This window comes from Tilletiopsis washingtonensis (genome assembly GCF_003144115.1).
Source record: "Tilletiopsis washingtonensis strain MCA 4186 unplaced genomic scaffold FA09scaffold_22, whole genome shotgun sequence".
In the NCBI taxonomy this organism is placed as follows: Eukaryota; Fungi; Basidiomycota; class Exobasidiomycetes; order Entylomatales; genus Tilletiopsis; species Tilletiopsis washingtonensis.
The window spans coordinates 311745-326841 of record NW_020312019.1 but is presented as its reverse complement, the minus strand read 5'-3'; the positions used below and the strand labels follow the sequence as shown (position 1 = coordinate 326841).

The 15097-nt window shown below is 68.5% G+C and overlaps 6 protein-coding genes across 6 annotated transcripts; 3 read left to right on the top strand and 3 right to left on the bottom strand.

Annotated features, from left to right (window-relative positions):
* Positions 1 to 72: 72 nt before the first annotated feature.
* Positions 73 to 501, top strand: FA09DRAFT_341146 (hypothetical protein; the record flags this gene model as incomplete). Its single annotated transcript, XM_025744407.1, has 3 exons — positions 73 to 252; positions 319 to 371; positions 429 to 501. The coding sequence occupies 3 exons, from the start codon at positions 73 to 75 to the stop codon at positions 499 to 501; spliced, it is 306 nt and encodes a 101-aa protein (XP_025595781.1).
* A 62-nt stretch (positions 502 to 563) lies between these two features.
* Positions 564 to 2551, bottom strand: FA09DRAFT_322587 (peptidase M22, glycoprotease). Its single transcript, XM_025741058.1, has 5 exons — positions 1886 to 2551; positions 1433 to 1754; positions 913 to 1377; positions 731 to 857; positions 564 to 676 (listed from the first exon to the last, which is right to left on the bottom strand). Exons 1-5 carry the CDS (start codon positions 2193 to 2195, stop codon positions 665 to 667), a joined length of 1236 nt encoding a protein of 411 aa, XP_025595780.1. The 5' UTR covers positions 2196 to 2551; the 3' UTR covers positions 564 to 664.
* A 789-nt stretch (positions 2552 to 3340) lies between these two features.
* Positions 3341 to 6360, top strand: FA09DRAFT_341144 (hypothetical protein; the record flags this gene model as incomplete). Its single annotated transcript, XM_025744406.1, has 2 exons — positions 3341 to 3512; positions 3845 to 6360. The coding sequence occupies 2 exons, from the start codon at positions 3341 to 3343 to the stop codon at positions 6358 to 6360; spliced, it is 2688 nt and encodes an 895-aa protein (XP_025595779.1).
* Positions 6361 to 6725: 365 nt separating this feature from the next.
* On the bottom strand, positions 6726 to 8620 carry FA09DRAFT_362867 (hypothetical protein). The gene is made up of 4 exons (XM_025745521.1): positions 8176 to 8620; positions 7808 to 8123; positions 7527 to 7753; positions 6726 to 7474 (listed from the first exon to the last, which is right to left on the bottom strand). Exons 1-4 carry the CDS (start codon positions 8586 to 8588, stop codon positions 7015 to 7017), a joined length of 1416 nt encoding a protein of 471 aa, XP_025595778.1. The 5' UTR covers positions 8589 to 8620; the 3' UTR covers positions 6726 to 7014.
* A 151-nt stretch (positions 8621 to 8771) lies between these two features.
* FA09DRAFT_332138 (Aldo/keto reductase) lies at positions 8772 to 10313 on the top strand. The gene is made up of 8 exons (XM_025743332.1): positions 8772 to 9006; positions 9060 to 9146; positions 9200 to 9285; positions 9342 to 9524; positions 9574 to 9677; positions 9729 to 9870; positions 9930 to 10094; positions 10156 to 10313. Exons 1-8 carry the CDS (start codon positions 8862 to 8864, stop codon positions 10177 to 10179), a joined length of 936 nt encoding a protein of 311 aa, XP_025595777.1. The 5' UTR covers positions 8772 to 8861; the 3' UTR covers positions 10180 to 10313.
* A 30-nt stretch (positions 10314 to 10343) lies between these two features.
* On the bottom strand, positions 10344 to 14647 carry FA09DRAFT_332136 (hypothetical protein). The gene is made up of 2 exons (XM_025743331.1): positions 14194 to 14647; positions 10344 to 13007 (listed from the first exon to the last, which is right to left on the bottom strand). Exons 1-2 carry the CDS (start codon positions 14447 to 14449, stop codon positions 10585 to 10587), a joined length of 2679 nt encoding a protein of 892 aa, XP_025595776.1. The 5' UTR covers positions 14450 to 14647; the 3' UTR covers positions 10344 to 10584.
* Positions 14648 to 15097: the final 450 nt, after the last annotated feature.

The following is a 15097-nucleotide window of genomic DNA, read 5'->3' as shown; positions in this document are numbered from 1 at the left end:
CACTCTCTGTCTCTCTCTCCCTTGTCTCATTCGCTCGCTCTCCCTCTGTGCCCGCCAAAACAACACGCCACCATGCAGATCAAGCGTTCACGTCCCACCACCGCACCCGTGGCGCCACCCGTCGGCGCGCCCGTGCTCCTCGTGCTGCTCGCTATCATTGCGCTGCTCGGCTGCGTGAGCGCCCAGGACCAGGTGCCGCAGGACAAGCGCCCGCCGCACTGCGAGAACGTCGTCATGTACCGGCCACGCGATGTGAGTCGCAGTTCGAACGGCTGTGCAGCTCGTACGCGAGACTGACGGCTCGCTCTCGACGCGCAGGAGAAGGGTCGAGGCTGCTGCCCGCCCGGTCCCGCCTGGAGACCTTGGTGCTGGTAAGCCGCAACTTGCATTGACGCTTGAGGCGCCCGCTAAGCTCGGCCCGATTGCAGCTACAACGCAGCCGGCACGGGCGTCTTCTGCGGCACGCACACGCGGAGCGACGAGGAGTCAGAGTCAAAGTAGGCTCAGCGCGCCTCATCGGTCCTGAAGACTCGTGTCTATGGAATGTCAGCTTGCACGAACGTGCTCGGCGTGCGTAGAGAGAGTCGGCGTGGGTATTGCATGCGTGTGTCGTACAGTGAGAGAGAACAGCAGAGTCGTGGAGCCGAGCAGCGGGCCGCGCAACTCATGCGCGCCACTGATGTGAAGAGCGTGTGAGGAAGGACCTGAGGCAGCATAACAAGCGACCCACTGTGACGTGCGGCGCATCGGTGCGGAAGCGCTGCGTCGTGGTGCTCTTCTCGAGCGGCGTCTCGATGCCCATGCGGTGTGCCAGCAGGCCGGCATGCGCGATCATGATGCCGTTGTCGATGCAGAAGCTGCACGCACTGTCAGCCACCTGAGCATCTCCCTCCAGAGTGTGCGCAGACTCACCGCTCGTCTGTGGCAAAGACGCTGCCGCCGCGCTCCGACGCCATGACACCCATCATCTCCTGCAGGCGCGCATTGCAGCCCACGCCCCCGACGATGAGCACCTCCTTGCTGCCGACGTGCGCCATGGCCCGCTCGGTGATCTCGACGAGCATCGCAAAGATGTGCTCCTGCAGCGAGAAACAGAGGTCTGCCGGCGTGATCTCCGAGGCGTCCTTGTCGAGCGCCAGCTCGGCGACTTGCGCCGGCAGCGCGTCGGCCTCTTCTGCGCTCACCACGTGTCGGCCGTCGCCGCTCCACGTCGTGCCGTTGGCCTTGGCACCCCAGTCCTCTGTCGGTGCGTCGTGCCGTCGCTCCAGCGGCCGGAAGCGCTTGTCGCGCGTGTACGCCTCGGTTGCCGCGAGGATGCCGCCGAGCGACACGTCCATGCCCTTGGTCGCGTATGGCAGCGGCAATAACCGCTTGCCTCTGCAAAGCCTGCATTAGCGCCGGTGCCCGAGCCATGCACACGACTTGCACTCACTTGCGCGCTTCGATCTCGATGTTCTGCCCAGGACTCGGGTCGTTGCTGAGCCCAATGATGCGCGCAAAGCGGTCGAGGCAGTTGCCGACGGCAATGTCGAGCGTCTCGCCGAAGATGCGGTAGCGCTGCGCCGAGTACGCGATCACCTGCGTGTTGCCGCCCGAGACGTACAGCACGATCGGGTTCTGTGCGCCGGTGATGGTGCGGCCCATCTCGATGTGGCCCACGCAGTGATTCACGCCAATGAGCGGCAGCGCATAGGTCAAGGAGAGCGTGCGCGCCACGAGCGACACCGAGTGCAGTGGCCCACCCATGCCCGGTCCTGGAGCGAGCAGCGTGAGCGTTCAAGGCGAAACGGTGGTCGTGCAACCTCCGCTACAGCTGCTGTCACTGCTACTGTTGCACGGCCTGCCGCTATTCTTCCTCCTGCCGCACTGCTGCCTGCCTACGCACCCTTGGTGTAGCACACGCAAGCGCAGTCCTCGACGCGCACGCCGGCGCGCCGCACTGCCTCCTCGACGACCCTGACGAGCCAATTGCGGTGGTGGCGCTCCGTGTCGGCGGGCAGGAAGCCGGTGCCGGGCTCGGTGACGTACGTGTGCCGCACATTGGAGAGGATGTCGACGCTGCCGTCGGGGCTGTGGCGCACAATGCCGCAGCCGAGCTTGTTGGCACTGCCCTCGAGGCCGATGGCCAGGACGGGCGCCTGCAGCGCAGGCAAGGGCGATGGTCGCGGCACACGGCGCCGGGCTTTGGGCGGCATGGCAGCGAGGAGTGGGAGCAGTGCGGGGTAGTGAGAGTGAGAAGCCAGCAGCGGCGGAGTGGAGGAGGCAGCATGGCTGGCCCAGCCGTGCACGTCACGTGCGCAGCCACGTCCCGCGGCTCTCGAGCTCGCCCGACCGAATGTCCAAAGACGAGCTCGCAGGTGGCCACCGCGAGGCCTGCGCTTCGAACACTGCAGACAGCCGTGTCTGCACGCCCTTCCGTATGCTCTCAGCCGAGTGGCCCTCCTGAGCGTCCAGCAGAGGCGCCATCTCGACGGCTGACGGCTGTCAGCGATAAGCGCACGGCGTGGGAGCGCCGGGACTCGGAGCCGCGTGTGCGAGCGGGTGCCGCAGCTGCGGCCGCGTGTGCGGCGCGCGACGTGCCCTCCTCGAAAGCGCCGCTTCTTCTTGAGGCTTCGCTTGGCAGACTCGCGGGTCGTGCGCAGAGAATCACAGCCTGCACCGCTGCGGCATGCAGTGAGTCCCATCACGCCTGCTGCATGAGACGGGGAGCAGAGAGCGCGATGCCGCTGGGCTGTTCGGTGCGGCGCTGAGCAGAGTGAGCGCCGCACCGATGCGCTGTGAAGAACCGGCGCGGCTTCCCGCAGCTCTGCAGCGAGGGCCTCGGAATGCACCGCAGGCTGTTGGCTTCTACTGACGCAGCCAGCAGTAAGCGTAGCCGAAGCTGCATGCGCAGTCTTCAGTCGAGTGGCTGCTGCGTCTGCGAGCGAGCGGCGGCCGGCGGAGCACGCGGCGCATCGGATCTTCTCGGCGCGCGGCGCCTGCTAGGGCTTTTGCTTTTTGGCGGCTCGGCGGCGCCGGTTCTTCAGACGGGCGGCTCATCATGGCTCGGCCGGCGGGCAGCCTGCTCTGCCTCTGCTGCTCCGCTTCGGATCCCATCCTCTCACCCTCGTTCCCTCTTCCTGCCGCCCTGCCGCTGCTTCTCTGTTCCCTCTGCGCCGCCCTCTTCTGCTCCTTCACGCTCCTTGTTGCCGCCGCAGCTGCCCGCGCCTGCCCTCTTCGCCCGCTGCTGCGTCCGCGTTCTTCCTGCCGCCCGCGCGTGTGCAGCTCTGCCCACACGCCGGCCGCCTCCTCGCCTGCCTGCTCTTCGCATCGCATCCCGGCCGCTCGCCTTCGCTGCAGCATGGCCGCTCCCATCTTTGACGCCGCCCGTGCCGGCGACGTCGAGGCGCTGCGCCAGGCGCTCGAGGCCGAGCCGCAGCTGCTTGCGGCGCGCGATGCCGACCAGCGCACGCCGCTTGCTGTGGCTGCGGCCGCGGGACAGGCCGAGGCGGTCAAGGAGCTGCTCCAGCGTGGTGAGTGATCAGTTGGAGAGTCTTTGCCGTGGGCGAAGGCGGGTGCTGCACTGCGCCTCGATGCGCAGACGCTGCTCTACCCGGCCTTCGGCTGGCGAAGATAGCATCGGAGGTGACAGCGAATGCTGGCTCCTAGAGGGCATCGGAGATCTCTATGGAGCGTTCTGATCGGCAGTGCGCCCGCTTGCTGGTCTCAGGAAAGGCAGCCCAGGCGCTGGCGACGGCGTGTTCGTGCGAAATGACACTCGAAGCCTCGAAGCAAGCGAAGGGCGATCTTCGCAATTGTGCACGGTAGATGGAGAGGACACATGCTGATGCAGCTTTTCCTTCAGGTGCTGAACGCGGAGAGACGGCTGAGCTCGGCGAGCTGAGCGCAGAAGTCTCCGCTGCGCTCTCGTCCGAGGCGCAGCCGGCGGGCGAGGAGCAGGCTGCCGAGGCCGTGCCGGAGCACGCTGCGCCCGTCGACGCACACGGCGGCCAGCAGCTGCCCGACGGCTCGATCAGCTACGGCAGCTACGAGCAGGGCGCGTACCCGATGATGGCGCCGTACCCCAACGGCGCGCCGCAGGGCTACTACTACGAGGCCCAGCCGGCGGGCCCCATGGCGCAGCCGCAGCCGCCGCACGGAGGCTACGCGCACCACCACCACGCCCAGCACCACCACCAGGGCGGCGCTGCGCCGCACGGCGGCCGGCGCAACGGCGAGCACGGGCGCAAGGACTCGGCAGCGAACCTGCCGCCGCCGGAGGTCGCGCGCATGATCCCATGCCGCAACTTCCCCAACTGCCGCTACGGCGACAAGTGCGCCTTTGCGCACCCGATGCCCATGGCCGCGCTGCCGCCGCCGCCGGGTCCGATGTCGCCGTCCAGCTCGCACCACGGCCAGCAGCCGCCGGCCGGTCGCGATGCCGCACAGGCACCGCAGCAGGGCGCCCAGGGCGGCGCGCCCATGTACTACCAACCGCCGCCGGGATACGCCTACGCGCCGTACGGTCCGCCGCAGTTCTACCCGATGCCGCCGCCCGGCCCGCACATGCAGTACTCGCCCGCCGGCGTGCCGCTGCCAATGCACTTCCCGCCGCCGCCGCACGTGTCGCTGCCCGGTGGCCAGCACGGCGAGCCGAGCCACCTGCACGGTGTGCAGCCGCCGGCGCAGCACCATCTCGCGCCGCAGGCTGAGCCCTTCTCGCCGCACCACTTTGACGCCGCTGCGGAGCAGCAGCAGCAGAGCCAGCAGGCCGAGTCGCAGCAGACCAAGTCGCCGGCACCCACCGAGCAGGCCGCTGCCGCATCCGCCGAGCAGCAGGCTAAGCCGAGTGCCGAGTCGGAGGCCCAGGCCTCGACCACCGAGGCGCCGCAGCAGGATGGCGACGCGCCCGTGGCCAAGGACGCTCCCAGCACCAGCGCTGCGGAGTCCACCAAGGCCGCCGAGAGCGAGCCCAAGGCCGGTGGCTCCGTCACGCCTCCGGCGGTCGACGAGACGCCTGCGGAGAAGGCAGAGGAGAGCAAGGAGGTCGCCGCCTCCGCGCCCCAGGTCGACAGCCAGGGCCGCCCGATCCACCGGCGCCAGTCGTTCAACTCGTTCCTGCACCACCACGCCGTGCCGTTCCAGCCCGGACAAGGCCCGGCGCCGGCCGTCGATGCCAGCGGCATGACGATGAGCAACGGCAACGGCCACGCAAGCTCGGGACCCTCGTTCCGTGGCAAGAGCCGCCGCGGTGCCGTGCCGTACCAGGGCTCGAGCCGCAGCCGCGATGGCTCGGCCCGCCCGCCGTGCATGTTCTTCAACGTCGGCCGCTGCCGCTTCGGCGAGGACTGCGGCTTCCCGCACATCATGCCCGACGGCTCTGATGCACGCAGCCTCGAGGCGCAGCAGCGCTCGTACTCGTCGTCGCGCGGCCAGGCCGCCGGCGGCGCTGCCGGACCGAATGGCCCTCGCCCGATCAAGGGCCGTGCTGCTCTGCCGGCGACGCCCTCCGGCGGACCTGGCGCATTCGCGCCTCCCACTGGACCGCAGGCCAAGAAGAGCGCGCTGCCTCACAAGGTGCACGCCAGCGCAGGTGCCAACGGCGCATCGCAGTCGGCACCGCAGGCGCAGCCGCAGCCGCAGGCACAAGCCCAGGCCCAGGAGAGCCAGAGCCAGGCACAGCAGTCTGCTGCCCAATCGGATGCGCCGGCTCAGTCGCAGCCCGCCGCCGCACCTGCTCAGCAGGCCCAGGCGCCGAGCCAGCCCCAGGCTGCCAACGGCGCTTCGTCCAGCAGCGCGCCGAATGGCACGGCTGCAGGTGCCTCGCGCCCGGCAGCGCCCAAGGGCCAGAGCGCCAATGGCGCGAACGCCAGTGCTCCGGCCCGCGCTCCGGCGTCCAAGGCCAATGGCGCCAGCCAGGCGCCTCGCAATGGCGCAAACGGCGGTGCTCAGCAGAGCAACGGTGCTGCCGCCGCCCAGGCCAGCAACACGTCGCGCAAGCTTGCCGCACAGCGCGTGCCGACGGTGAACGACTTCCCGGCACTGCCCATCTCGCCGAACCCGCAGACTGCTGCGCCGGCCGCGGCAGCCAACGGTGCCGCTCCGGCAAGCAGTGGCGCTGCGACGAACGGCGCCGCGCCCACCAAGGCCAACTTCTCGGCCATCCTCTCGGCCCCGGCGCCCGTCAAGGCGAAGCCCGAGCCGGCTCCGGAGGCGGCTGCCGCGCCTAGCGAGGAGAAGCCTGCGGAGAAGGAGCAGCCGACCAGCGCAGCAGCCAAGGACGGCGCCGCGCAGAGCAGCGAGACGAAGCAGGCCGCGGCCTCGTCGCCGTCGCCTGCCGAGCCGGTGGCTACCAGCAGCGCCACGGCTGTCCTGGCATGACCGGAGGGCACTCTTGTCCACGCCGACTCCAGGCTCCTCCTCTGATGCAGCGCTATCGCACTCTGCGTCGTCTCCGCTCGATCTCGCTTCCTTGTCACCCCACACATCTCCACCAGCACCTCTGCCGGTCCTCCCTCGCTGTTGTACAACTCGTCGCATCCCCTCGTCTCTCTTCGCGATCCGGCCTTCATCGTTCCAGCCGCATCCACTCTCCGGATTCCTCACTCTCTTCGGTCCTGGCCTCCTCTACGCCTATCGTATGCGAGCTCCTACATGCGCTCTGCCCGGCCCTTATGCCGTCTCGATTCCACCCACACACGGCTCGTCTCTGCGCTCTCCGGCCTTCTCGACCGCTCCTGCTCGGTCAGCGCACCCTCGCGAGTGCGCTCCCCATCGAAAGGTGTTCCTCTCTCTGACGGCACCATCGCGGCGGGCCTCTCTTGGACGGCCAGTCGCCGCAGGTGGGCCTGTCACCGCCCATCTTGCCTTTCCTCTCTCCCGACTCTCTTCTCTTTCGCTCCCATACATTATACAGCTCTCATGCGCAGCCTCCACACCCAGCATGTACCTCCTGCCTATGCAGCATCGCACGAATCGCAGCCGATTGCGTGTCGCCTTGTGTGTGACGTGTTGCATTGACCGAGGCGAGACACCTCAGGCCGGCGGATAGAAGCCAGCGCCCAGCACCAGGCTGGCGACGTTCCACAGTACCAGCCAAGCCAGCAGGTACGAGGAGCGCTTGTCCAGACTCGTTTTGTCGCTCGGCTGCGTGCGTGCCGGCTCGACAAGCCAGCTGGCAAAGGCCCACCAGACGGCCGGCATAGCGGCACACAAGCGCAGTGCGATCTGCGTGTGCGCCACGAAGAGCAGCAGCCCCGTCGAGATGAGCGTGTGGTGCATGAGCGGCAAGGCCGACGCCGGCAGCAGTGCGCTGTTTCTCGACGAGCCGACGGCCGACGCCGGCAGGAAGGGCAGTAGCGTGCGGCTGGCTATCCGCTGTGGCGCACTGAGGTAGTAGCGCCATAGGTAGTGCAGCAGCGGCACGAGGACCGGCGCAGCCAGCAGAAAGTTGGGCACCTGCGCAGGCGTCCAGTATCGCAGGAAGCCGACGTTCCTGTGCAGGTCATGAGCGCCCTGCTGCTCTCTGCGTCGGCGAAGGCACTCACCAGTAGCGCGCTTGGATGCTGCCGTAGGCACCACGCCAGCCGGAGCACCACTCGGGCGCAGCCCATTCAGCACCCTCGCTCGAGCCAGCGAAGAGGCTGCTGCTCATCTGCGACAACAGGCCCTCGTCCGCTGGTGCATGGCACATGCGAGCGTGTAGCCAGACCTGCATCAGGGCAAACGGCACGACGGGCGCAAAGGCCAGCGGCACCAAGAGAAAGCGCGGTAGCTGGCGGCCAGGAGGTGAGATGCGACACCCAAGAGCGGCAGAGAGTATGCTCACCGTGCGTACGCTCCAGCCTCGCGGCATGTCCCACAGTAACGACCAGAGCAGCAGGCCGGCGCTGAGCATGCCGTTGGCGCGGAACACCGTCGTACCTGCGCCGAGCAGTGCCGCTGCAACGAAGCGGCCGACTCTAAGCAGCGGTGCACTGGCGCGTGCTCCTGTGGGCGGTGCCAGCAGCAGGCACATGGCGAGGAAGAGCAGCGCAAAGGGCGCCTCGGGCGTCGGCGTGACGAGCGACATAGGTGCCGGCGCGAGGATGGAGAGCTGCGCGGCGAGCAGCGAGAAGCGCGGAGCGAAGTGCCGCACGCTGAGGCTGTGGCGGACGAGGGTCAGACCCGGCAGGCACACACAGCCGTGCTACTCACAGGTAGAGCAGGGCTGGACAGGCGACACCAGCGAGCAGACAGGCAAGACTGGCGCCCCAGGCGGCGCGCTCCGAGCTCCACGCCGCAAGGCCGCCCGCCGTGCCGGCGACGCGCAGCAGCGCCGGTGTGCCGGGCATGAAGGCGGCCGTGTGTTCGTAGGCATAGCCGTGCGGTGCGCCGCGCAGGGCGTGTGGCGCCGCGATGGCGAGGAAGTAGGTGCTGTCCCAGCGCAGCAGCGGCGCCGGCGATGCGGGCGCCGAGGCGTCGAAGGGGCGCTGCAGGTGCGCGAAGAGCAGCAGCAGGAGCAGCGCGGCGCAGCGGTGGGCCAGCGCCGCGAGCAGCAGCCAGCGCACGGGGCGTGCCACGGCCTGCGGACGCTGCGGCGAGCTGGCTGCTGCTGCTGCGGCGGCCATCGTGGCCGAGGAGCGCGAGAGAGACCAGCGGGATGGATGAGCGTGGGAAGCCTCGCATCGCGCCGCGAATAGCTCTCCATGACGCGCGCCGCACCGCCCAACACGGCGCCACACGCCGCGCCCAGCAGACCCCGCCGCGCCCGAACTTTGCCTGGGCGTCATGCACAGGGTGGAGGTGTCCCGCCCTGCTCGTCCAACACGACGGCCCTCCGACGCTGACCCTTCCTGGCCTCTGCAGCCTGCCTCTCACCACCACACCCACACCCTCGCACCATGGCCGACATTCCCACCTTTACGCTCAACAACGGCGTCGCCATGCCCGGCGTGCTCTTCGGCTGCTTCCAGGGCCCCGAGTGCCGCGAGACGGCCGACATCGAGGGCCTGCACGATGCGCTGGCCGCCGGCTACCGCGGGCTGGGTGCGTGGCACTGCTGCTGCGTCGCTGCTGCACACTGCTCACACCCGCCGCAGACACGGCGAACAACTACAACACCGAGGCGGCCGTCGGCGAGGGCGTGCGCAAGACGGACATCCCGCGCGAGCAGCTCTTCATCACGAGTGCGTCGCCGCATGCATGCGCCAGCCTTGCCTCTTGCTGACCAGCCACCCAGCCAAGCTGCCCAGCACCATGCACCACGACGTCAAGGCCTCGTTTGAGGACTCGCTCAAGCAGCTCGGCACCTACATCGACCTCTACGTGCGTGTCGTCTGTCACGCCCTGCCGCACTGTGCCTCCGCTTACCTTTGGCGCAGCTCATGCACTGGCCGCAGGGCAAGAAGGAGGACGGCACCGTGTACGACGGCCCGCCCGACGGTCCTACGTTCAACGACGTGTGGGAGGAGATGGAGAAGCTGCTCGAGACGAAGCAGGTGCGCGCCATTGGCGTGTCCAACTTCTCCCACAAGACGCTCGGCCAGCTGCTGCAGACGGCAAAGGTGCGTGGTGCGGCTGTGCAGCATGACTCTGTGCTGACTCTCGCTGCAGGTCACGCCGGCAGTGTGCCAGGTCGAGGGCCACCCGTTCCACCCTGACTTCGCGTTCATGAAGTTCTGCCACTCCAAGGGCATCCACATGTCGTACTACTCGCCGTGAGTGCAGGCCGTGCGCTGCTGGAACCCTCCGGCTGACACGCGGCGCAGTCTCGGCAACGGCCAGACCGTCCTCAAGGACGCGGACCTCGTCGAGATCGGCGACGCACACGGCGTCTCGGCTGGCCAGGTGTGCCTTGCGTGGGCGCTGGCGAACGGCGTGTCCGTCAACCCGAGATCGACCAATGCAGAGGTCAGTCTGCCCCTCCGATCGCGTGCTGGTGCTCGGCTGACGCGTCCTTCGATCTGCAGCGCATCAAGGGCAACATCACGCTGCCCAAGCTCACCGACGCCGAGGTCAAGCGCATCAACGACATCCACAAGAACGACGAGAAGCGCCACTCGCGCCTCTGCCTGCAGCCGTACAACAAGGAGGACAACACGGCGTCGGGCTGGTCGCTCGAGAAGCTCGGCTGGGTGAGCCGCTCCCCTGTCGACGTGGTCTTGAGCAGCTGACTGATCCTCATGCCGCCTGCAGGACGTCGGCTTCAAGCACGCATAAGCGTTCTTGCGGCGCTCTCGTCCCTGTCCCGCACCAGCCACGCCCGAAAAGCCCGCCGCGGCCTCTAATCCTGTCTCACGCTGGTCCTTCCGTCACGCTCGCACGCTAATGAACAAGCACGTACTGTATGAGTCCATTGAAATGAGGGAGAGCGCGCGTGACGGCGCTGTGATGAGATGTATGTGGTCGTCGCGGCGCCGCAGGAGCGCCCGGTGGGCTGGGACAAGGGAAGACATGAGAGGGAGAGCTGCAGAGATGATACACGCGCCGAGTGGTGTGCGTTGCGACAGGACGGCCAGCGCCGCGCGGGGAGTGAGTGACGGGTCGCACGAGAGAAGAGCGGCGCGATGAGGCGAGAGCAGCGGGACAGCGGCGGGAGCGGAGCGGCGAAGAGAGACTCGACGCTTAGTTGTGGCTCGTGAGCGACCACTGCGAGAGCGGCACGCTGTTGGGCGTGGCGTTGTCGGCGCTGCCGAGGTTGGACCACTGCGGCTGCCAGAGCACCTGGATGCTCTGTACCGAGCCGCCGTTGAGCGAGACGGAGAGCACCGTGACGCCGACATTGTCCTGGTCCGCCTCCTGGCCCGCCGGCTGGTTCCCCGGCTCCGTGCCGAAGATGCGCGTCGCGGGACCCGCGGCGAACGTCGCCGATGCGGGCGAGAGCAGCTTGACGATCATCGTCTTGGTCTCGAAATTGGCCGTGAGCGTGGCAGGGCCGCCGAAGTTGTTGCCGCCGTACGCGTTGGGGTTGACGGCCTTGTTGAGCGTCAGTGTCGCCGTGCGGCGATCTGACGAGAGCGCGACGGAGGCGTTGGTGTGCACGCGCCACTGGATCTGCGAGATGTCGCCGCTCTGCCCGATGTCGTCCTGCACGAGCACCTGGCGGCGGCCGTTGAGCATGCGGATGCCGCGGCTGATCGTGCCGGCGGTGAGGTTGTAGGCGCTGCTCGTGTCCGAGACAAAGTAGGCGACATCGCCGGTGCCCGGCGTGTAGCTGACCGAGCTGCTCTGCGTGGCGCCCGTCGTCTCGAAGCGGTTCACCGGCGCGCAGTTCGGGTTCATGTTCTGGTTGTTGAGCACGATGACGTTCTGGCCCTGGCTCGACTGGCGGTAGTACTGCCAGCGCGTGGCGGCGGGCAGCTCCGAGGCAAAGTACTCGCGCGAGAGGTAGTTGCCGTTGCCGAGCTCGCCGGCCCAGCGCGTGCCGAGCGCGTCGATGACGAACGTGCCGACGTCGAGGTCGCCGTGCGTCTGGTGGCCCGTCAGATTGTTGCTCTTGATGCCGACGTACGTGCCCGTGAAGTCCGTCCACGACGAGCGCATCGCCGCCCAGCCGCTGAGCTCGTTGTCAAAGTACTGGTCGAGCGCACGGCCGTTCCAGAAGGCGCCCTTGCTCGAGGGGTCGTACCAGAACATGGACAGCGGGTCCGCCGCGTCGGCGCGGTCGCGCTGGAAGAGCGCGTGCTCGGGCTGGCTGGTGAGGTTGGCAAAGAGGAACATGCCGTTGGCCGACGCCGAGTACTTGTTCGGGCCGTTGTCGCCGTAGAAGAACATGCCGGCGTTGCCCGACACGGCCATGTGGAAGTCGCCCGTCTTGCCGAAGTTGGGGTTCGCCGCCATCAGGCCCTGGTCGCTGCCCGTGGCGGTGATGAGGGCCGAGACGGCGCGCGCGGCGGCCGACGTGCCGAAGTACCAGTAGTTGGCCGTCTCGCTCCACGTGCCGTCGGAGAGCACGCCCTGCATGCAGTTGTCGCGCATGTTGGGGATGACGCTGTCGATGATCGACTGCGCCGTGCCCGACGTGTCGACGTCGCGGATCGCCAGCGCGCCGAGCAGCAGGCCCGAGTTGCAGACGCAGTTCCAGTTGCCGTTCGTCGTGCGCCACCAGGCGTAGTTGTTGCCCCCGTTGGCGTCCGTCGGGTTGTAGGCGTACGTGCCGTACGTCAGGCCGTTCTGCACGATGGCCTGCACGAGCGAGTCGCGCTGCTCCTGCGACCAGGCATCGTACAGCCAGTCGTAGCCGATGGCGAAGGCAGCCGTAGCCTCGGCGAGGTCGAGGAAGTGGTTGACGTTCCACGGGCTGCCGCCGTCGCCGTCGGCGCCCCAGCGCACCTGCGAGTTGTTGCCGGCGGCCGTCTGCAGCTCGCTCCAGGCGCGGTCGCGCCAGCGCGTGTTGTTGCCGCTCATGTGGTAGGCGTAGGCGAACGTCTTGATGCGCAGCTGTACCTCGCGCGCCGGGTCGAGCACGCCGGAGCCCGTGAAGCCGCCGTCGATGTCGTAGGCCGTCGGCGGGAGGTTGAAGTAGGCCGTAGCATTCTCGAAGATGGACGCGTTCCACACGGTCAGGTAGGCGTCCTTGCTGATCTTGTCGGCCAGCGACGACCACTGGCCGGCGGTGGTCATGATGCGCGGGTGCGAGCGCAGCTGCGACGTCGAGCCGGCGAAGCCGTCGCCCGGCATGCCGCTCGACGTCGGCGAGCCCGTCGTGGCGGCGGCCTTGAACGACGGGTTGCCGTACAGGTCCGTGCCCTGGTACGTCAGGTCGTCGACGCCGCCGCGCTGCGCCGCCTGCGACGCGGCCGAGAGCGTGCTGCCGTCGGCCGTCGCAGGCTTGTCGCCGCTCGAGGAGCCCGTCCAAGTGCTCTTCGTCTCGCTGTCGTTGGCGCTGCTGCCGCCCTTCGAGCTGCTGCTCGCGGCGCGCGAGCCGAGCACGCCGCCGACGACGGCGCCGGCAATGACGAGCAGCAGCAGCGGGATGCCGATCTTGATCCACTTGCTCACGCCCTTCTTCTGCGGCGCGTACGAGTACTTCTGCGCGGCATTTTGTGCTGGGCGTTGCGAGGAGGGTAAGAGCGTGTCGTCTTCGTGGGCCCGGGCCATGGTGCGAGGAAAGAGAAGGGAGCGGGACAGGGTGGTGGAGCAGAAGCAGGCCGGTGGCACTCGCACCCGAAAAGTAGCTGCCCAGCGTCAGGAGCGGCGGCCGCTGGGCGCCGCTGCACTGCCTCCTGCGCCGTTGCCGCCGCTGCTCGGCTGCCTGCGCCGATCTGGCGCTGCAGGGTTTCGTCTGCCGCGCACGGCGCGAATATCACCTGTTGCCTCAGCCCGCAGGCGCAGGCACAAGGCCAGTGTCGCGCGACGCCCGCGTGACACACAGACACGCGCGCCCGTCATGCCTCGGAGATGCGCGGCGCCTCGGCCGCCAAGGCACACGCGCGCCGCTGCCGCGTGCTGCCGTGCCGCCCCGCGCCGCCGCGGCACAACCACCCGCCCCCCTCGCGCATCCGCCAGGAGGCCAGGAGGTGCGTCGGCGGCGAGCGCGCTCCACCGAGGCAGAGACGAAAATGTGCATCCAGCAGATGGACACCTGCCGTCGACACTCCAACAGCGCGTGGGCCACGAGGTCGTCGCAGCGCATGGCAGAGCGAGCCTCCGATGCCGGGTGCTGAGCGTGGCGGCACATCCACCTTCGCGCGACGTGCCACCTCGCCGCGCGCGAGTCATCTGGCGGCACAGCTGCGGATGGCTAGTGTGCAGCACACCTCCCAGAACGGAGCTCCACGAGGAGCAGCTCGTGCAGCTTGTGGAGAGAGCCGCAGACACTCGACGTCCGCAACCCGCATTGCCACAACGGACGCGGCAGTCTGGGTCCGCCAGGTGGCGAGCATGCCAGACAGCCAGCTGCACAGCCAGCTGGCCAGCCATCCGGACTTCAGGCCCGGCAATGCCTTCTCGAGCGTCAAGGCAGAAGCGACGAGAGACCAACGAGCGCGGATGCGCGCCACCGAGCGCTGAGACGCGTCGAGGTGCGCGTCCATGTCGCGACGCAACCTCCTTGGACGCGCGGCTGCGTGACGAGCAATGATGAAGATCTACCAGCACGTCACAGCCTGCATCATAAAGCGGGATGCCGGGCTCCGGGACCAAGGTGCAGCGCGACACTTTGAGCCTCTACAACGAACGCGCTCTCGCCACGCGACAAGCGACCGGACCGTGCTCCCAGCGATGCGCACTCACCGGCATTGGGTCCGGCACCGCCCTGCGGGTAGTCGCGGTACGTGTTGCCCTGCGGTGGGATGCCGCCGTAGGGCGTCTCGGAGCCGGCGTAGCTGTACTGGTCCTGCTCGTGCTTGTACGGCCCCTGCGAGTAGTAGGCCTGCTGCCCGCTGCTGCCGCCCTGCGGCAGCGGCTGTGCGGGCGCCGTGTAGCGCTCGTCGAACTGCGAGGCGTTGGAGTGGGCATACATGTCCTGCGGACGCTGGTACTGCGCCATGCTGGGCAGCTGCGTCGGGTGGGCGAGAAGGTGAGAAGGAGAAGGGTGCGAGAGGCGCGGCGGCGAGCCGGAGGGAGTGTGCGGCGATGCGGCGGCGGCAGGAGACGCAGCAAGAGATGGAACGGCACAGGGACAGACGCGAGGTGGTGGTGGTAGTGAGAGACGAGAGCTGCTGGGCGTCGAGGGCGTGGATGGGAGCCGGACGCCGGCGTCGGAGCGGGGCGAGAGCGATGTCCGCTCTCGCGCCCCCTTCAGCCGAGCGCTGCATGGGCCGGCGGCCGGGCGGCAGCACACTACACTCAGACTGCTCCCGTGCCCGGCGCCCGCGCACGCTCGGCGCGCTGCAAGGCACGCCTGCGCATCTCGCCGAGCGTGCCGCCAGAAATCGCCGCACGCGCCCCTCGCTCCTGCGGCCTGCACGGCGCCATGCCGTGGCTTCGCGCCCCCTGGTGCTGCGCGCTGCAGAGCCACGAGGGGACGGCTTGGCGGCTGCCGAGGGCCGCTCTCGGCTCCGGTCCAGAGGGAGACATCAGAGGGGCAGAGCGACCGGAGCATTCTCGTCGCGGGCCGAGATTTCAGAGAGGAGGCGGTGCGAGATTACAACTCAAGAGAGGGGCGCGCGGCAATTTGCTATTCACGTCTGAGACG